This window comes from Ovis canadensis, chromosome 2 (genome assembly GCF_042477335.2).
Source record: "Ovis canadensis isolate MfBH-ARS-UI-01 breed Bighorn chromosome 2, ARS-UI_OviCan_v2, whole genome shotgun sequence".
In the NCBI taxonomy this organism is placed as follows: Eukaryota; Metazoa; Chordata; class Mammalia; order Artiodactyla; family Bovidae; genus Ovis; species Ovis canadensis.
The window spans coordinates 85,498,823-85,521,266 of record NC_091246.1 but is presented as its reverse complement, the minus strand read 5'-3'; the positions used below and the strand labels follow the sequence as shown (position 1 = coordinate 85,521,266).

The 22,444-nt window shown below is 40.0% G+C and overlaps 1 protein-coding gene across 6 annotated transcripts in view; it reads left to right on the top strand.

Moving 5' to 3' along the window:
* The window catches only part of BNC2 (basonuclin zinc finger protein 2), a 481,226-nt gene that overhangs the window by 301,011 nt on the left and 157,771 nt on the right, over positions 1–22,444 (top strand). For all 6 annotated transcript variants that reach the window (XM_069576626.1, XM_069576625.1, XM_069576624.1 and 3 more), the window contains one exon: positions 10,024–10,126. In XM_069576626.1, the coding sequence (XP_069432727.1) occupies positions 10,024–10,126 (103 nt within the window). The remainder of the gene's footprint in view (positions 1–10,023; positions 10,127–22,444) is intronic.

The following is a 22,444-nucleotide window of genomic DNA, read 5'->3' as shown; positions in this document are numbered from 1 at the left end:
CGGGAAGAGTATGTCTTTTCCCATTATGTTATCACAGCTGCCTAAGTAGTCTATAAAATTTCATAAGCAAACAGGCAATAAATGAGATATCTTAATTGTTAACTGTTAGGTAAGAAAATAAAATGTTTCTGCCCAAATTGAAATGCCTTTTCATTTCCTGTTTCTCTAATATTACTAATTGCCTAACAAAATAGCTTGTATTACCATAGACTTAATTTAATTGGGGGGAAAAAAAGCATAACAGAAGCACTATGCAGGCTTTGATGCCATGGAAGCAGGGATATTTTCCTTATATAATTGGCTATATCCCGCTGTTGATTTTTACTCTGAACTCCTACATTATTTAAATGGGGTCTTCCTCATGTCGATTGATAGTAGGTTGTAGTTGTAAGGTAATGACTGCAGATGCTCATTGGATCCATGTCTGTGAAAATTTATATGCCTCTGTGTATGTCCCTTTCTCCCAGTTTGTATTTATATATTCACACATAGTCATAGAAACATTCACACTCATACACAAGCATCTACTCAGAAGTATATGCTTTCTGTCTTTGCCCCCTCCTCCTAAACCATGTTCACCTCTTAACTTTTGCAGAGATAATTTTTTCATCCCAGTAAGTTGAGCAATGGGGCTTCCCTGGTAGCTCACTAGTAAAGAATCCACCTGTCAGTGCAGGAGATGCGGGTTTGATCCCTGCGTTGGGAAAATCCCCTGGAGAAGGAAGGGGCAACTCACTCCAGTATTCTTCCTGGGAAATGCCATGGTCAGAGGAGTCTGGTGGGCTACAGTGCATGGGGTCGCAACGAGTTGGACATGACTTAGCAACTAAACAACAACAAAATAGAGGAATGCTTTTACTCATACACATGACAGGATTCTTCATTGTCCATTTAAAACAATTCCTTTTAAGTTTTTCTAATATCTTACTGTTAATGTGCTGAACATTATGACTGAGAGGCCTCCTGACCCCCAATTTGTTGGAGGATATAAGGATGTCCTGGATTTTCCTGGTAGGAAAAATGGCATTGGATTTAAAAGTAATTGTGATTTTAACATGGACCTACTAGTTTTTACTGTTTTCAAAGTAGAGGAATTTCAGGTTTAAGCAGCGGAAATTCTTTAGTTGGGCTGCCTTCTGTTCCGTCATTTTGTTGCTGTTCAGTCGCTCAGTCATGTCTGACTCTTTGCGACCCCATGGACTGCAGCACGCCAGGCTTGCCTGTCCTTTACCATCTCCCAGAGCCTGCTCAACTCATATCCATTGAGTAGGTGATGCCAGCCAACCATCTCATCCTCTTTTGCCCCCTTCTCCCGCCTTTAGTCTTTCCCAGCGTCAGGGTCTTCTATAATGAGTCAGCTTTTCGCATCAGGTGGCCAAGTATTGGAGTTTCAGCTTCAGCATCAGTCCTCCCAATGAATATTCAGGATTGATCTCCTTTAGGATTGACTGGTTTGATCTTGCAGTCCAGGGGACTCTCAAGAGTCTTCTCCAACACCACAGTTCAATCATTTAGTATTTGTATATCGACCTTCTAGGTTAAAGAAGGATATTATGCTACATTATGTCCCCTGAGGAATAATATCTCATGAATTAAATGATTTAAAACCATTAAAAGAAATTAGGTGGTTTAGTGAGCTTGCTCTCCTCACTTTTAAACAGTTTTATTGAGATAGAGTTCACAGATCATACATTCTACTCATTTAAAGTGTACAATTTAATGAATTTTAGTATGTTCACAGTTATACACAACCATCATCACAGTGCTTTCTGAACTTCTTCGTCACTTTAAAAAGAAACCACTGACTACTCTCTATCTGTACAGATCTCTGTGTTCTGCATATTTCATATGAATGGACTTATGTAATATGAGATCTCTTGTGTCTGGTTTCTCTTACTCAGCATGATAAAGTTCATCCATATTGCGGTATTATCAAGTGTTCTTCTGTTTGTATGAGCCAGATGAATATTCCATTGTGTAAATACACATAGTTTGTTTATCCATTTGCCAGTTGTTTGGGCAGAAGGGAGCACACCTTTTAAGAGAAAATTAAAGTGAGGTTTTCAGTCTTCTGCTTTTTAGCAGTAACTGGTGTTCAATGGCTGCCTTTTCACAGTGAATCTCTTTCAGGTATTTTGGATGTGTTTATTGGGAAGATAATATTTCCTTGGTCAGTAATGTTGTTCTTATGATGTGTTGTTGAAGTCTGCCATTTTCAGTCGCCCAGCATTCTTTTTTTTTTTTAAGTTTTTTTTGGGGTGCCCTTGGTCTGCATTGTACACGTAGACTTCTCTAGTTGCAGAGAGGACTATTCTCTAGCTTCAGAGGATGGACTTCTCATTGCAATGGCTTCTCTTGTGGAGCACAGACTCCAGGGTGTGCGGGCTTAGTAGTTGCTCACAGGTGCTGGAATGAAGGCTCCGCAATTGTGGAGGACAGCCTTAGTTTCCATGCAGTGTGTGGGATCTTCCAGGACCAGGGATCGGACTGGTGTCCCCTGCATTACAAGGCCGATTCCCCACCACTGGACTACCAGGGAAGCCCCCAGCTTTCTGTCTTGACCTTGTTGTCCACTGTTTACATCAGTAGCATCTACACCTTGTAGTGGCTCTGGGCTGACCATGTCTTTGTAAGTCTCTTGACTCAGCTACAAGATTAATAAGGAATCTTTTATTGAAAGCTCAATAAACTTTTTTATTTCTAATTTATCTTACCACCAGCTAAGATATATACTGTTGCAGTCCTACTGTGTGAATTTGTTGATGGGTTTGGTTAAGCAGACAGGATAACTTCATTGCTTCTTATTTGCTGTTGTTACTATTGTATTATGAACAGCGGCATTTACATTGTAGTGTAACGCTCTGTGCACCCATACACCCTATAATCACTGATAATCACTTGTGAAGTCTGGGAGCATAACTCATTCAAACTCAGATCTGTACATTTCCTTGCATAAATGCAAAAACGTACCCACCTTACTATAAGTATTTATTTATATTAATAGTCTCATAGAGTTAGATAAGACTTTTCAGGTTGTTATAATACCTCTTTATAGGATATTTAAATTCAGGGGTCTCTTGCTCAGTGTTCTCTGTCTATCCAGTTCCCATCTTCTTGCCTTGTTTTGATACCTGATTATAAAACCCTGAAGCACAGCAGGTGTAAATACCTTGCCTTTCGTCCTATGTTTTGTAATCAAGTAAAAGTAAGTTTCTCATGTAATTGTCTAGTTCGTGTTAGTCATAAGTAAGCTCAGAAGTCTTCTTTCATGCAAAAAAAAAAAGGTCATTGTTCGAGGTGCAATGACTTATACAAATTTCAGACACTGTGTTCTTCTACAAAGATGTTGACATAGAGACTTTCCATGTCTTCGCCAAAACTCAGCGTACTTCTCTTGGAAGCTGTTTCTTTTCAATTAGATCATGAATCAGCCATGTGAAAATGGAGGAGAAAAAACTGTCCTGAAAAGTATACAAGGGGCTATTTTCTGACTTAATTACCATTACTATCATGTGAGTTCTTTAGAATCTTTATGGCAGTGCCTGAAGTACTACACTGTATTGGGTTCTCATATATAAGATGTATTCATAGGTGTGGAAGTCCATCTTTTTTTGGTCATATATATATGATTACTCTTTTCCTCCATAGTGTTGGTAGCTGTTACTTTGTAGTTACTGCAGTGTATTCTGAGGCAATCATAGAATAACTAGTTTCCAGATTCGCTGCAGGTACTTTTTTATTCCAGATTTTGTATTTTTAAGATAAATGTCTTTGAAGGACATTTTTATGCCAAGTAAAAGGTTTACTTGATCTTTGGCACCATACATACCTTTTCTTCTGGAACTTGTGTGTATGTTCAGAGATGGATGATATATGCAGTGATGATTTAATGAGTTAATTATAACATAGACTATATTATATGTATCCTCATAGAAGGTTGGCTGATCTTACCTATTTATCGTACCTCCGTGTGATTTCCAAAGTAGAAAATTAATTTGATTAAGAAATTTGTTCTTGTTAAAAATAAGAGGCAAACCATGTCACTGATCAGCATTATAGCCAATTAATTTGTGTGCCTAGATTGTACCACCCAAGTTTATGGGAGAAACTGCTGGGACAGATGAATGCTGAATTAATGACTGAGTTTTTCAGTAATTCAGTTTTAGTGCGGGTTATGTACTTAACTCTTTAACATTTAAAAATCATTCTAGTAAAACTTCATAATCCAAGTTGTAAATCTTGGTATTCTCTTCAGAAATGAATAAGGAGAAAGTGGATTTTAAAAGGATTTTTAGTTATACATGGACTATTTGGCCAAGTTAATGAACACTTGAGGAGATCTCATGGCAAATGGTTTTTTAGTGTGAAAAGACAAAGCCCAGAACGGAAGTTAGTCTTACTTTTAGTGGGGCTTTTTTGAAGGGGAGGTTCTCTGTGATGGCTCCTTCGGAGTGTGTCTTACGTTTCTACATGCCCCGTGGCCTTATTTTACCTTTTGTTATTCTGTACTAATAGGTAACTTCCGTAAGTGTTCCCAAACAAGGAACAGCTAATAGGAGATGTATTAATTAGCCTCGTGTATAGTTCTTTTGTGGAATACACTAAATATTAATAGCTGAAGCCTCATTCTCTGCTTTCCTGAGGAATGTCATTTGGTGAGGAGACTGAAGTTCAGTTCACATAAATTTGCAGAGTTCAAGCCAGCTACAAGTATAATAAAGCTAAAGATACTTTAGTTTTAGTGATTACAGAATCTCTTATTTGAATAGGTCTTTGGAACTCATCCAGAATACTTGCAAATGCACTCTTACTTAATATTCAGATATGAGAGTGTTACTGACTGAAAGTTGATTAAATATTTTTATACTAAATTGGTCCACTTTATAATTTTAGATATACTTTTGAACTTGAATATTTATAATTTACTGGTTTCAACTGTGTATCTTCTTTTTTTTAACAACTTAAAAAGGTATTGGAGTATAGTTGATTACAATGTTGTGTTAATTTCAGGTGTACAGCAAAGTGAATCAGCTGTAAGCATACATATATCCCCTTGTATATCTTCTCTTTCTATAGTTAATGGAAGTAAACTGATTAATAATTGGGAAATCCACCCTATCATTTAAGAGATGTGTAACACCTATATAAACATTTTTTAACTCCAGTATTAAAACAAATAATGATCCCTGTCATGCCCAATTTAGAGGATTATAGTATGAAGAAAGTGGCATCATATATGTCAAAGTGTTCATTTACTCATTAAGACTAAATATGTAATAAGCATTTACAAGGTGTGGAAGAAATACATTGGGAAGAATCATAAGGGAAAAGTAATTCAGAGGTAAAATGTGGAAAGTTTGTTGAGGTCATAAATGGTTTCCATCTTTTGAGCTTTTGTTATCACTAGACAAAGAGCCACATGCTTTATATTATTTCATTTGAATCTATTGACAAAGTTGTGGTGTTACTGTTATCATTTTATAGATGGGAAAGAGGCTAAGAGATTGATGAAATTCTTTAAATGCCTTTTGAGCACCTTTATTTGCCAGTATACATTGTAAGCCCAACATATGTCACCCTGCCATTCAGTCACTCAGTTGCGTCCAACTCTCTGCAACCCCATGGACTGTAGCCCACCAGGCTCCTCTGTCCATGGGATTTCCCAGGCAAGAATACTGGATCGGGTTACCATTTCCTTCTCCAGGGGAATTTCCTGACCCTGGGATCGAACCTTGGTCTCCTGCATTGGCAGGCGTTTTCTTTACCACTGGTATGCGTAAACTAGGTTATGAATAAGTAGTATAGATAAATTACAAATGAATATAATCTTCACAGCTGTGCTAAGTGCTGTGGCACTTGTGGAACAGGAGCTGCTCTGGAGGATGGAAGTAATATTTGTGTTGAAAGCTTGGAAGCGAAACATGAGTTAACAGTATAGAGTGGAGGTGGATGGTGGGCAGGTGGAGGGGCTCTGCCCATGGCTGCCTGACCGAGTGGGAGGGAGAGCTCCCACACACCTGGATCTGATTGGTGTGACTTCAGGTAAGATCCTGAGTTAGCTGCACCGCAGTTTCCTCCTCTGTGAAAGAAAGGGAATACTAGTACGGACCTCATGGTATTTTCATGGAGAGCTAATATTTGTAAGTATCTGGGAATGACAACTATCCAGCAAACCTTTGCTGTTAATAATCAAATATTATTATTGAATATTATATTCATTATAATACTACATTAATAGTATAAACATTATTATTATTAATCATTAATGGTTTGCTGTTGTAGATAAATGTTTATGTCCTGTCTTTGGTGGAAGAAAAGACAAAGTTGTAAAGAGTGAGAAACGATCCTTCTCAAACCTCTCCAGGGGCTTCCTTCTGTTCTCAGGGTGTCTCCTCGGAACCCACTGCCCAAGAGCTCTGACTGTCAAATCCTTGAGCATAGAGATTCACTGTGCATTTCCTTCCACTTAATACAGTACTTGGCTCTGCAGTGATCGGTTTTGCTTAGTGATGATACTTGAAGCTGTAGGAGGGGATGAAATTGCCAAGTTAAAGAAGGAGAAGCCTGCCTGTGAGAAACACCTGTATTTATTTACAGTGGAGAGAGAGTGAGAAGCGGCTGCCAAAACACTAAGATAGTTTGTGTCTACAGTCCAGGAATGAAGGAGAGTTATGCCTTAAGCTGCCTTGAGGTCTCGGAGAACAAGGAGACTAGAAAAAGGGACCAGATGTGATGAGACTATCCCTCTTGGAGAAAGCAGTTTCAGGACCGTGTGTGACAGAATCCAAATTATAAAATTAAAATGTAGGTGGAAGCACTGGGTGGTGGGTGCATGGATTTTTCTTTCAAGATATCCATGGTAAAGGTAAGCAGAAAATTATTCCTTTTATTTAAGATGTAGGCTTAAGAACTTTTGTTCTTGTTCTTGGGCTGTTGGAAAAGCTGATTATATTGAAATGGAGGAAAGAGTTTCACGGCATTGGATGAGGTGGGATCCTGGAGGTGTGGAGGGGTTGCTGGCTTGAGTTGGCCAGATCTGCATAAGGTCCTGAATCTATAAGGAAGAACAACCTGATCAGATCGTCTCTCTTCTCCTGCTGTTCGCTTTCGGTCACTTTGCTATCATCCCTGATTTTTCTGTAGTTGTGGGTGCCCAGCAGTGAGTGGGAGACCTAGTGTATTATTAGCTCCATAACGAAATGAGTGTGATCACCAAAATGAAGGCTTCTCCATCTCTGCTCTTCCCAGCTCTCTCCTCATAAAGTGTATACGTTTTGAGGCTTAACTGGCTTGGATAGCTTTATGATAATTTATGTTTTTGAAGTGTGGGTGAGTTGGCAAGTGATCACATTGGTTCTGTTTTGTTCTGAATAAATAGTATGTCAAACTTTTATGCTGTTTCAAAAATGTTATTTAGAGTAAAACTTCCTTTGAAGCCACAATAGTCTCGTATTCAAAATATTTATTTAGACCATATTGTTTAAGTATATATAATTCCCTTAAGGCACAATTGTAGTCTATATAAACCTGGATTTAAAACAAATAAACCTTCTGGAATTCATAGAAATACAAAATGGATATTCCAGTGCTTAAGTGTTTATATACAAAAGGAGTTGAGGTGTTCCAATGTTTGTATGTTTAGGTATAAAAGGAGTAGAATTCACGAAAAAGGATGATGGTACAAAAAGTTTTAATTCCCAAGTGTGGCAGACGTATAAAGTTATTTAGGAAGAGAAAAATATTTGAATCATAAACCAGTTCTGAGTAAATGAATGAATAGTTGAACCAGTAAATAAACAAATATACCTAAAATAAAGCAAATCTACAAGTCTCTTAATTTGTTTTGTCCTGAATATAACTATAATTAAAATTGAGGAAAGTGTATTTTAAAACACAATGTAAAATGAGGCTATTTTTGTGAAATAATAAAATGTTATCAAATTAACACTTTAAAAGATGTATGTATTTGGTGCCAGAATTAACATATAGTTCTTGAGAAATGGTCATTCTTAGTTTTGGTCATTCTTTATTTTGGTAAGCAGAGTTATTTATTTATTTATTTATTTTTAGTGTTTATGAAAGATTCTGTTATCTTATCTCAGATTATATAAATATTTTAATGTCAGTCTGGTTGCTGTATCTGAATTTATAACTGAATAGTGTACAGAGTGCCCTGTTCTTCGTAGAAACACTGCCCTCTAAAAAACTGTTTGGGGTTTGTTTTACTGTAGTACAATCAAACTGAGTTTCCTAATGAACATGCCGTTTTAAGAAGCTCTTTCTAACCTGGAAGATTCTGATGTATTGCTCGGTCAGTTAAACTACTGAATTTGTTAAAAGAAATTTGGGGAGAAATAGTTTCCCTTCTAACCTCCAGATATATTATTCTTGCTATGTCAGCATTTCCTTTGCTCTCTGTGTCTTACTACTGTTTCCTTTATTCACTCATACATATAGCAAAGTTGTACAACCTCCTAATATGTAATTGGACTGTTGACACTGGAAGAAAGACCCTGAAACATCAGACAGATGGTACCCTTGCCTATTTTTCTTGCAGTAATAGAGGAGCAAACTAGGGTTAGAGGTGAAGCAAGAAAGGAGGCTACGGCCGCGACTCTTAACACTGAAAACTGAATAAGGACCTATAGATTTAATGTTCATTAGCAAAAGAGAAATACTTTAAATTTGCTTGATCTAAAGCATGGGAAACGGTAAAAGCCCATTCAGTCTTATTCTCTGTAAATGGAATTTGGCTCAACCATGTTAACAATATCTAAAATACTGTCTGTTACAAATGAGACAGTTTATATAAAAACCCAACTGGTTCCAGGAGTATGAGCGTCTGAAGCTGTGTAAGTGGGCAGAGCTTTCAGGCCCAGCACTGCAGTTTCACGTAGCCTCATGCCTCTCCCCCCACCCCCGCCCCACCCCCAAATCAGTAATTATTGATTGCATCTAAAGCTGTAGAGAGATCTTTTCCTGGCAGTTCAGATAGTTACAGTAGATTGTTAATCTGTGAATGGTTGGACAAAATCCCTTCTGTCTTCAGAATTTCCATGCAAATTAGGACTAAATGTATGAGATAAATTTATTAACTGTAGTTCTGGAGCATAGGTCAGCTTTAGCACAATTCTTCAGCCTAGGTTTTTAATCTATAAAAAGTTACACTTCATTAATGTTAATTTCCTAGGGATTCACTTTAAAATGTAAACTGATGAGATGATTTTTAAAGGTACTTGTAAAGAAATAAAACGTTTTTGAGTGTGTCTTCCAGCGTTGTATAATATAGGTGAATTGTTCCAAATATCGAATATTCACGTAAATGCCTTTTCCTAGTCTACATCTGATCTAAAAGCAAATTTAAACTTGCTTTCTTACATCATTAAAATAAAGAGAGGGTTGTTTTGCATTTTTCAAAACAGGAATGCAAATGGAATTAATATTTCAAGGATGGGAGAAATCGAGGAGTTAGGAAGTGATAAATGATGCCGGAAATATGATGGATGTTATTGGACCAAAAGGAGTATCTTTCAGAAGGTGTCTGAGAGATTGATAGAGCATTTCAATCAAACACTGCAGAAGAAAAGTCATATTCTGTTACTATTATTTGTATATCATGTTTTATTTTCAGCATTTCACTTGTTGTTGTATAAGAGCCTATATCTTTTGCACTCTTGTCAGTGAATATTTGGTAGTAGCAATCTGTTTTTCTCTTTCAGATCTCTGGTATTACAGAGCCAGCATCTCATAGAATAAGAGTAAGGCTCACTCTTACACTATTTAGTCTGTGCTTCCAATTTAAAGCTTATCTATGAATGGCAAGAAACATTCTACTAATGAATCAGCTTTGTTTTCTAATATGTTTTGGTAAGAGATTTTTGATGGTTTCAAAATTTTTCTCTAAATCTCTCCAGGCCCCTAAAGCTGTTAAAAATGGGAAGAATGTGTTATTTCTTAAAATGCTGAAGAAGTAGGGTCCCTTTTGAACAGAGGCTGATCTTTTTTCCCTCCTCTCACTCTCAGGCCATCCGCTGCACACTGGTGAACTGCACATGTGAGTGTTTCCAGCCGGGGAAGATTAACCTGAGGACTTGCGATCAGTGTAAACATGGCTGGGTGGCACACGGTGAGGAAAATCTGGACTTTTCTCCTTGCTCTTGTTATGTTCGTGTAAGCCTGTGTTTTTGCTTTTTTTTTTTTTTTTTCCTTTTAGAGCCATCACTGGCCTGGAGAAGAGAAGGGTCAGCTGTGCCCCAAGTGTTAGCTCCCATGTAGCCTGCAGCTCCCAAATAGCATATTCTTGGCTCCCAGAAGCAAGGCCAGGCGGGCAGCTCTCAGCAGAAGGGCTAGATGTTTATAGCACAGTTGGGTTCTGAGTGAACGCAGCAGCAGCCAGCAAGCACCAGGCCCCATGGAAACTCAAACATACCACAGTTGGCCTTTCAGGGCCGGGACCTCAGAGGCGAGCTGGCAAATCCTCTTTGCTTGAGGAGAACTCCTCCATGACTGCTCACCCTTGTCATCTGCTTTCGGGGCAGAGTTGATCCTCCCAGATGTTAAATTTTGTATGGTCTTAAGGTGAGTGAGTGAGTGAACGGGAACATTATTTGACTGGTATCTGAAAAAAGAATCCGTAAATACCCCCTTTCAGCATGCCCAGGGATTGGAGGAGGCTGGCTGCCGCTGGAGGGTGAGCTTTGCATAGGTGTGTATTCCGGGCGAGGGTGACCCAGGGCCACGGCTGGAAGTGCAGAGGCTCCTTGCCAGATGCACAGAGCTGTCTCATCCCTGGGCCTTGACCAAGCATTTAACTGTCCTCTGTCTGGTTTATGTTATTTATGTTGAGGCCAGAGGAGACTTGGGAATAAGCAGAGACATTTTCTTTACTTCCTGGACAGTAGAATCTTAAAAGATAGGTAATGTTTATAGAAGAATCCTGGCTTCAGATTTTTTTGACAGCCTTGGGGGATTGGCTCTTAAGTGGACATATTCTTCATTCCCAAGCAGTGCCAAATATCCAGTGGGTTGTATTTTTATAAATGTCGTGTTATTCTAGCAAGATCTGAAGAAAGGACACCGGGCCATGCCTTGAAATGCTTTCAATTTATCATGTATCTTGCTTGCTGGGGATGTGTGGGTTGGCATTGTGGAGACATTTCAGCCCTGTGTCTGTGAGGAAGAGAAGAGATAGAAAGAGTAGTTAGTATGGGGGAACATACTAGAAGGCGTGTGCCTGGCAGACAAAGCCACAGTCCTCCAGCACCTCCAGGGAGGGAACTGGTTCCTGCTTCATTAACAAGGCCAATGTCTGTAACAACTCTCAGTCCCATTCTGGCCAATGTCTGTAACAGCTCTCAGTCCAGTTCCGAACAACGTTTAAGCTGCTGTCAGTTTTGTTTGGAAGTGACTGTTCGATGATTTCTTCTCCTTTCCTACAGTAGTCTGCTTGCTAGGACTGCTGTAACAAAATGCCACAAAGTGGGTGGCTTAGACATCAGAAATTTATTTCTGCACAGTTCCGAAGGCCAGAAGTCCAAAATCAGGATGGTTTTGTTCTGAGGAGTCTCTTCCCGGCTTGCACACGGCTGCCCTCTGGTTGTGTGCTCTGTGCTCTGTGGGGGACACACCCGTGTTGCCTCTGTGCATCCAACTTCCTCTTCTCATAAGGACACCAGTAGTGTTGGGGGAGGGCCCAGCCTGATGGCTTCACTTGTCTCCAAATACAGTCACATTCTGAAGCACTAGGGATGAAGGCTTCAACATATGAATTTGGCGAGAAAACAGTTCAGTTCATATCACTAGGTATCCTTTCCCACAATATGTTTTGGCCCTGCCAGGTAATAATAGCTTATATCCCGAGCCCGTTAAGAGTCTTGGAGACTAAAAAGAAAAGCGAAAACGAAAGAATCCGCCAGGCAGTGTGGGGTCAAATCTTGGCTCTACAACTTTGATGGCACATAGGTCAAAATCTCTGCATCTGAGTTTTCTTGTCTGTAACAGAAGGCTAATAATACCTGCCTTGTAAGATTATCGTGAGTATTGAAGATAAAATGTATGAAGTCTTTAAAATAAATAATACATGTTAAAAGTAACAAACTGGACAAACATGAGCAATAAGGTGGGGTGGGGGGCAGTCATTAAACAAAGGACTTTTCATTCATTCCCTCTCATATTTTCCAAAGCCATCTTGCGTTACCATCATCTATCTACTGTGGTAGCCTTGTGAGTATAAAAGTTTACTGTGTCACCAGTTTATTTTATCTGTCTAACTTCCACATGCATATTACATTAGTAGTGTAATGGGGAGGGAAAAGCAATATTTCTTCCTTCTTGAACAACATAAATTATCCCCAGCCACTGGTTGTTTCTAAGATTTTCTGAGGGATGTGGTTTTTTCCCCAAACTTGAATAAGGTTATTTCTGTTACATCAGACTGGGCTTTTCCTAGTGTGCCGTTAGTAATCTTGTGTTTCTGGTATATTAATTTCGAAGTTTCTCAGTTCTAACTTTTCCTCACCCCTGTTATCGCCTTGACCTCTCCCCCTGCCAATAGCAACATGTCTGTATACAGCTCACAATATGTACACACAGATACATATCCCATTCTTCCCCCATATAGTAGGACATATGTGACAGCGAGGGTTTTTCTCTTAGTTTTTGAGTTGGCAAAGAAATGAGAGCATCCACTCTTTTTGCCCTTAGCGTTTCAACTAACTGCTTCACTCGCTTCCCCTACACAGAAAACTCTGAAATCAAGGCTTCAGTTGTTTCTGTTCAGAGGTGAGGCACAGCAGTCTCTCTGGCTGCCTTACTCAGGACATTATTCTTTACGTGGGACAAGGGGAAAGTGACTTATTTTTACTGTGGTGTGATTTTTCTGTGAAAGTGGGTAGAACAGGAAGCAGTAAGACTACCAAAATACATCTCATATAATCATTTCACCATAGCACTGAACACACTCCACCAGTAATTGTACCATAAAAAGTTAACATTTGCCATTAAAAATAGCTAAATGCCAAAATCAGGGGTTCTTTACAAAAAGATGAATTTTTAGAAATTTGTTGCCTCTTTTGAATTAATGTCTTGCTAATCTTCTTTGTTATCAGCATCTTCAGTTTCTTCACAAGATTGTGGATTTCATAGGTTATTATTCACACACACACACACATACACTCTCACTTTATAGCCTTATAGATTGCATCTTAAATCTACTTGAATTAGTGACTTTAGTTGCTTTATAAAAATTTTAAGATGTTTTTAAAAATTAAAAGGCATAATGAATTCATCATATTGTAACACCTGAACTTTGAAATTACTCACTGGGCATGGTGCTATTCACAGGTTACTTCCTTGGAATCTTAGCACCATTGAGTTGAGAAGGGGGAACCCAAAAATGATTCCTTGACTACCAGGAGGCATTTCCCACTGAATTAATGAAGGATTCCCTGCTCTTTTTCCCCATTAAGGAATTTCAGCTCGTGCAGTTTGATAATAAAAGCAGGGCTTTATTGATTTTTAACATTATTTAAAACAAGTTCTTCTGGGGTATAGGTTGTCCATACAGACAGTGTATAATAATCTAGCATTTTCTAATTCTGCCATATTTCATAGTCTTTGGTTAAAGGACTCCAGCATACTGCTACTTAATTCACTTAACAACTGTATTTTTTTTTCCTTTCTCTCTTTGCATTATCTTTTCTGTGTTTTTCCTTCATTTGTTTTAAATTACCAGAATGAGTCTTGCAGAAAATTTTAAATACGTATTTTCTGCAAGTTTAATTTTTCTTGGTTTAACATTATCAGAATAATGTTTCGGCGTCAGAGCAGTAATGGACTTCTTTACTAATGACGCAAATGTTTGGGTTGGTCAAAATTTAGGACATGACGTTTTGACCCTTTCCCACCATTCTAAGAGAGTAATTTTGCTATTCACAGCATTGAAGCTTCAGGCAAAGAATTTTTAAAAACACTCATTTATCTATTTGGTTGTGCTGGGTGTTAGTTGTGGTACTTGGAATCTCTAGTTTTGGCATGCTGGATGTAGTTCCCTGACCAGGGATCAAACCTGGGTCCCCAGCATTGCAAATGCAGAGTCTTAGCCACTGGAACCCCAGAGAAGTTGCTCGGCCAAAGATTTTATGTTGTTGTTGCTGTTGTTCAGTTGCTAAGTCATGCCCAGCTCTTTGTGATCCCATGGACTGCAAGCTTCTCTGTCCTTCACTGTCTCCTGCAGTTTGCTCAAACTCATGTCCGTTGAGTTGGGGATGCCATGCAACCATTTCATCCTCTGCTGCCCCCTTCTCTTCCGTTTTATAGTCTTACAAATTAGCAAGTATTACTAGTATATACCAAGTAGTGGGCAAGTGGGAGTGGAAAGAAGAGTGCTTTATTTCATCAGTCTCCTCTGAGGAACCTGCTCCCAGCAAGAAGTGTAACTAATCAAATAAACCCTGTTGCCTTTGTGATAAACTGGAGGTGGGACATAAAGGTTGAGGGCTACTGTACTAAATGAGTTTTAATATTTATTGTTTGCAGGTTAGTTCTAATGTATATAGTCTAGACAATGATTTTATTTCTGAATGATTAAGATAAGGTATTCTAAATGATTTTCAGACATTTAATGATAATCTAAGACAACTGGAAAATTATTGTTTAAAATAAAAACTTGATGGGGTATATTTGATTTGATGAAAGAGGTGGGCAGATTTTAGAAAGGTTATTTAGAAATTTTTTCCTTGGTGATATCAGTAATTTTTACTTCTGACAAAACTCACTTGTTAAAACTACCTTTAAAAAAAAATCCACTGTTTCTTGGGATGTTCAGTAAAAATTTTCAAGGGTAAGAGGCTTGATGAAAAAAATAAAAAAGGTACAACGTAGCTTAATGAACCCCATAGTAGCTTGCTTGGTGCAGATTATTTTCTTTATAGAATACTTGGGCTTTAAATACTTTAATTATTAGCTCAACAAGCCAGCTGTTTTCCTGCCAATATTGAAACTATTCAGAGTTTTTAATGTAAAATGAACAGGCTTGGCCTGTGTCATCTGGACATCAGTGAAGAGATATTTATTGAATATATATCATTTCTAAAGTATTGGGCCAGGGATGCTTTGATTCTTTAGTTCTGTGCCACAGGAAATGATAAGCAGTATAAAGTTAATTTAGTGTCATCTACCAACCATCTTTATGGTTTAATGTACTGTAAGACTTAATATTCATATAATCCATTAATTTCAAGTATTTCTTTTTTTGTAATTCACTGGAAGTAATTTCTCTCTCTCTTTTTTTTTTTCTCAGCATCATTGAATTTGAATTCCCAGCTCTTTACTAGATATGTCTTATCAGAACAGGGGTATTTATAGAGACACTCACCCAAATAGAAAATATAGGACATCCCATTAAATTTGAATTTCAGGTAAACAATGAATAATTTTCTAGTATAAACATATACCTTGCAAATTTAGCTGAGTGGTCCTGTGTTTTTGCTAAATCTGGCAAGCATACACCTAAAAGAAAACCCTAGTTAGGCTTAATTTGCATAATTAAGTCCCAAATCAAGGCCATTGGTTCTGAGCTTTCTGTAATCAAGAAACCTTTTGATTATGTCCGTCCTACATTTAGAATCACGAGATCACAGTATTCTGTTTACGGACGCCTCAGATTTGTTGGCTGCACGGTACTTTATAAGGATTTAAGCAGGGTGGATCAAAACCAGTAATTTTTCACTTTATTCCATGAAAGGTCACATGTCTTTATTATTTGTCCCAGTCTGTGCTCTTCTTATGAATTGTCTAAACATCTGTGAAAGTAGTTTATCCCCAACTGGTAGCTCTGTAATATTCTCCCTGACTCGAGTCCAGGAGCCAGTGTAACTAAGTATAAGCTTTCCTTTTCTACCCTCTGTTCTTCGCTAGCCTTCTAGAAGTCTTCTATCAAAAGCAATAACGCATGACACTTCTGTGACCTCATGCTCACTCTGAGTAACGCAGCAGCAGTTCCTGTAGGATCATTTGTAAATTTCAAGAGTAAGAGAGGAGAGTGAGTAAAACAGTGTCCTCTGACAAAGGAAAATAATGCTTGCAGATACTAACCAGCAAAGTGCTGGCCTCCTCCTTGTAAACCTGAAGACCTTCCCAGCAAGACTGAATTTTGCTTTGGGAGAGAATTGTCAAAGAGGAATATTCAGGATTAGATGAAAAGAGTAAGAAAGGTTCTAGCTTGATACCTCAGCACAGGGGCTTCAGCATGGCAGTGACAACTGGTCCTTTGGGAGGAAGTAGCTTGCCGTGCCTCTAGGACTTTCCTTAGAAACACAAGGATGGAAACCCCACCGTTCTCTTCCCTTGGTGCACTGGTTTGGAAAAGGTGGGAATTAGTGGAATATCTGCTAAAAACAATTTGTCTTTGTAGAAGACTTGGTTCTTCCCGATGGTGACCCTGAAATTTGGCATGCCTAGCTGAAGGATTCTCTTTCAGTCAGGGAAACTAGCTCTTAGGTGCCTCCTAGCTCTGCCTGCATGCTCTCTCTATGGACAAAGTCCTTGAACATCTCTCCACTTATTTTCATTTTAGAGAGCAAACACAAGGCCACTTTCCTGCCTGGCACATGAGCCATCTTTGCATGACCTGAGGGCACCGTGCCCTCTTGTGCTTCTCCCCTTCACTCCCTGATCACAGTTGATAAGCTTGGAAAGGAGGACACCCTCACAAATGTGACGGTTCGCTCCTTGATTCATGGCATTAACGATATTCTTACTGCATCCCTGAACTGCTTGTTTTGATTTGTTTCTCAGCCTGCCCACCTTTGGAACAGTGCTTTGAACTCTGATTTTTTTTTTTTTTTTCAAATCACAGCACAAACAGTGCCTCCCCTTCAAAGTCCTGGGCTCTCTGCCTGTTAGCTCCCCAGATGTTTTTTTCTAGCTCCATTTTATTCAGACAGAAACATAAGGTGGATCTGATAAATCCTGACCTCTAAAGTGTACAGTTCAGGTCCCCTGCTAAGGACTTTCCAGGAAGGAAATGGAGATTGAAGCTACAGAGCTGGAGCCCCAGGGTCTGAAGAAGCTTCGGGTACACAAATGAGGGGAGTGGGCCTGAAGACAAAAGGAGGTAAAGCTGCAGCTCTGTATACGTTCTCCTCCTGGCTCCACCACCCGCTGTCAGTGGGACCCAGGCCAGGTTACATAACCTCTGTTTTCTCATCTATGAAATGTGGATAATGATAGTGCCTAGTTTGCAGGGTTCTTTCTGATATTAAATGAGATAATCTACTTACTGTTAGTTGTTTCTAAATTCTTACAGTAGAAAAATTTCAACCTTGACGACACAACAGGTGTTTTATCGTGGTTGATGGGGTTAAAAGTTGAGTGTATTCAGGCCAGTTTTCAAATCCCATCTCTGTCTCTATTTAGTAAGCCCCAGTTCTTTTCATCTGTAAACTCAGATAATAATAGGAAGCTACCTGAATAGCACAGTGACGTTTTGAGGAGGATTAAATGAAAAAGTGGACTGAACAGTAATGATACTCTCTAGGGCCCCATGCAGATTTTCTCTGGTGCCCAGTGCTAGAGTAAGGTCATCAGTTTCTTTGGTTGTAGGGCCCAGTTTTCCCAGGGTGATCGTGTATTCCTCAGCAAATCCAATTTAGCTTCATACTGTCCATTTCTCCTAAAATGGCGTGTGAGCCCTTACTTGAATAGAAGTCTGAAACACTTCTTTTTCATATTTTAAGAACTGCGCATCAGTTAAACTGAACTATAGGATTGCTTATTTGTTGAAAATCCAAAAACCAGGAGGAAATGAATTTTAGGCAGGATGAAAGGCTACTCTTGCCTATTTTCATACCTGTATTCTTGCATGTGAAGTGCTTTGATGGGCTAACCACTTTATCATTTTATTGCGCTTTATTACATCATAAATTTTTATATCTTGCTAACGATCCTACAGGAAGCTTAATTGTTTATAGGAACATCTTAATTAACTGGAGTTCAGCAGGTTAAGCAGAACACAAATTGAAGAGGTTATAAATGAAACATACTCAGCTCCTCTCATTTTACTCAGGATGCTCTGTTCAGATAATGAGGAGATGCTTCTGGGTCATAAGAATCCGGGATGCCTCAGCAAAACTCTCCACTGTTCTTCCTCCTCCTATTGTGTCATAGTGAGGACTTCTTCTAAGTGTGGGTCCTCCCCCATACCCATCCTCCACCCCTCAGCCCTGCACTTGAATAGTAAAAGCGCTGGATGAGATACTTGCGGTGTTTAGAGAAATTCTGACTTGTGTTCTGGGAGGCATAAAATGTTGTCTGTGCGACTCATTCCTCACCAGGTTTGCCTTTCAGGAGGGTACAAATCTGTAACTCTTCAGAAGCTTGAGTTAATCTGTCATTAGTGAGCATATACCCAGAGTGCTGTATTTGTTGTTTAGTTGCTAAGTCACGGAGAAGGCAATGGCACCCCACTCCAGTACTCTTGCCTGGAAAATCCCATGGACGGAGGAGCCTAGAAGGCTGCAGTCCATGGGGTCGCTGAGGGTCGGACACGACTGAGCGACTTCACTTTCACGCATTGGAGAAGGAAATGGCAACCCACTCCAGTGTTCTTGCCTGGAGAATCCCAGGGATGGCGGAGCCTGGTGGGCTGCCATCTATGGCGTCGCACAGAGTCAGACACGACTGAAGCGACTTAGTAGCAGCAGAAGCAGCAGTTGCTAAGTCATGCCTGACTCTTTGTGATTCCTTGGACTTACAGCCCACTGAGCTCTTCTGTCCATGGGATTTCCTGGACAAAAGGATACTAGAGTGGATTGCCATTTCCTTCTCCAGGGGATCTTCCCTAACCCGGGATTGATCCTACCTTCCTGCACTGGCAGGCAGATTCTTTACCACCGAGCCACCAGGGAAGCCCAAGGTATTGTATCAGTTCAGTTCAGTCACTCAGTTGTGTCCAACTCTTTGCGACCTCATGGACTGCAGCACACCAGTCCTCCCTGTCAATCACCAAATGCCGAAGTTTACCCAAACTCACGTCCATTGAGTCGGTGATGCCATCCAACCATCTCATCCTCTGTCATCCCCTTCTCCTCCTGCCCTCAATCTTTCCCAGCATCAGGGTCTTTTCCAAATGAGTCAGCTCTTCACATCAGGTGGCCAAAGTATTAGAGTTTCAGCTTCAACATCAGTCCTTCCAATGAACACCCAGGACTGATCTCCTTTAAGAGAGAGGAAACTTACTACTGGGCTTCTCAACAGATTGCCTACAAATCTATCCAGTTATGGCTGTAATTCTTTTAAATATTTTCTATACAATACAGGTCAGGAAGCAACAGTTAGAACTAGACATGGAACAACAGACTGGTTCCAAATCCAGACTGTGTTCCTTGATACACAATAAAATCCCTCCTTTGGCCTCAAGATCTCCCAGCCTGCTTGTATGGTCAGATGATCCTACAAAATCAAGTGCAAACACATTTAATTGAAAGAAGAGCTTTTTGGGGCCTTCAGTTCAATTGGCCAGGGAACACAAGGCAACACTAGACCTGGATGTCCAAAAGGGAAGCCACTGTTTTCAAACTGAGCACTTGAGATGTGGTTAGTCCCAACTGAGGTATGCTGTAAGTATGAAGTTACACTGAAATTTAGAGATTTAATCTTAGAAAAAGAAGGTGTAAAATAGCTCAATGAAAATGATTTTTATGTGGTCTACTTGTTCAGTTGCTCAGTTGTGTCTGACTCTTTGCAACCGCATGGACTGCAGCACACCAGGCTTCCTTGTCCTTCACCATCTCCCAGAGCTTGCTCAAACTCATGTCCAGTTGAGTCCATGATGACATCTAACCATTTCATCCTCTGTCGTCTCCTTCTCCTCCTGCCTTCAATCTCTCCCAGCATCAGGGTGAGCCATCTCTTCGCATCAGGTGGCCAAAGGATTGGAGCTTCAGTCATTCCAATGATTATTCAGGATTGATTTCCTTTAGAACTGACTGGTTGGATCTCCTTGCTGTCCAAGGGACTCCCAAGAGTCTTCTCCAACACCACAGTTCAAAAGCATCAACTCTTTGGCCCTCAGCCTTCTTTATGGTCCAACTCTGACATCTGTGCGTGACTACTGGAAAAATCACAGCTTTGATTATATGGACTTTTGTTGGCAAAGTAATGTCTCTGCTTTTTAATATGCTGTCCAGGTTTGTCGTAGCTTTTCTTCCAAGGAGCAAGCATCTTTTAATTTCATGGCTGCAGTCACCATCTGCAATGATTTGGAAGCCCTAAAATATAAAGTCTGCCACTGTTTCCACTGTTTCTCCATCTATTTGCCATGAAGTGATGAGACTGGATGCTATGATCTTTGTTTTTCTGAATGTTGAGTTTTAAGCCAGCTTTTTCACTCTCATCTTTCACCTTCATCAAGAGGCTCTTTAGTTCCTCTTCAATTTCTGCCATAAGGGTGGTGTCATCTGCATATCTGATATATCTCTTGGCAGTCTTGATTCCAGCTTGTGCTTCATCCAGCCTGGCATTTTGCATGATACGCTCTGCATATAAGTTAAGTAAGTGGTCTACATATTGGTGAAATGTTTTATGTATTGGGCTGAATAGAAAATATTTTTGAAAAATTAGTTTCATTGTTGGTTTTTTGCTTTTTAAATGAGACTGGCTTCCCGGGTGGCACTAGTAGTAAAGAACCCACCTGCCAGTGTAGGAGACGTACGAGACATGGGTTTCGATCCCTGGTTCAGAAAGATCCTTTGGAGAAGGAAGTGGCAACCCATTCCAATATTCTTGCTTGGGGAATCCCATGGACAGAGGAGCCTGGTGGGCCACAGTCGTAAGGTTGCGAAGAGTCAGACACGACTGAAGCAACTGAGCACTGAGAGGGATTTAAAATTACATATGTGATTATGTTAGGCATGGCTGTTGTGGAGCTCAGTGTGAGATCATGTGTTTGATTAACCTGGTTTGCTGGTAGAGTAGTTAAAATTGGTGTGAGAATCCTAACATCCCCTGTCCCGGCTCCTGTTCTTCCTTCACTCGGTCCTCTGTGCTTTCACATGTGCTGGGCTGCAGATGGTTGCTATTTCCTCTGCCCTGGTCATCAGGGAAGCTGGACCTCCTTGCCCCCAGACGCAGTTAAGTCTTTCCTTCTGTATTGTTGTTGTTGTTCAGTTGCCCAGTCACGTGCGACTCTTTGTGACCCCATGGACTGCAGTATGCCAGGCCTCCACGTCTCTCATCATCTCCCGAAGTCTGCCTAAGTTCATGCCCATTGCATCGGAGATGCCATCCAGCCATCTCATCCTCTTACACACTCTCCTTCTGCCCTCAATCTTTCTCCTCATCAGGGACTTTTCCGATGAGCTGGCTGTTCCCATCAGGTGACCAAAATGCTGGAGCTTCAGCTTTAGCATCAGTCCTTCCAATGAGTATTCAGGGTTGATTTCCCTTCATATTGACTGGATTGATCTCCTTGCTGTCCAGGAGACTCTCAGGAGTCTTCTCTAGCACCACAGTTTGAAGGCATCAGTTCTAAATAGTATATTTCACTGAGACCAGAAGGGTAGCTTCTATAATACCGACCCCTCCACTAGCTTGGGGCCTCAGGAAGAACACTTCTTCATCTCTGGGTGCTGATACCCACTGCAGCAGCCCGCACATGAGGGAGTGGAGTAGCACTTGGCACGGAGGGTTACGGGAATCTCCTGCATGGACCTAGCAGTCTCTGATTTCTGATTGCCAGCTTCTTTCCCAGCAGCCTCAAGCACAGCCTGCAAACCACCCCACCCTGCCTTTAGTTCTGCTTTTGTGTTTCTTTATCAGTCCTTACTCTTGTTTTCATCTTTGTTCCTCTGTACGTCTTCAAGCAACAAAACAAGTGAAATGTAGGTGGAAGGTTTCAGTAGCCTACCCAACCAAGAAGTAAATTTTAGAGAAGTTAAATTTGTTTGATCATTAACAGATATTGGCATTTTTGTTTTATTCAGAAGATCTGTCTTGAGCTAAATATTTTTCAGTTTTTATTTAGTAGCTCTTCAATACTCCTTTGCCTGCAAAAATCTGAGGGTAAGAAATTCTCCCCTCCCCCGCTTTTGGCTGTTCATGTTTTCCACTATCAGTAAAAATTAAAAAACAAATCAACCTCTCACATAAAAGAAAACACCTGTTTGGCTTGGAGAATCTGGCCAGGGCGGTCTTTTTCCTGACGGGCCAAAAGCGACCATCACAGGGCCGCTTGTGAAAAAAAAAAAAAGTCATTTTTTCCCTTTATTTCATATGAGCATTGGCAGAAACTCTGACAAGCAGTTCTTCATATTTTATTATGTTCTTGTCTGCAGAATCTCTGTCAGGCAAAAACCTTGTCAGCGGAAAACCTGTCGTGGGATCAGAGGAGACAAAAACAGGTGTCACATAGGCAGTCAAAACTGAAGGAAAAAAAGATTAGGCTAAA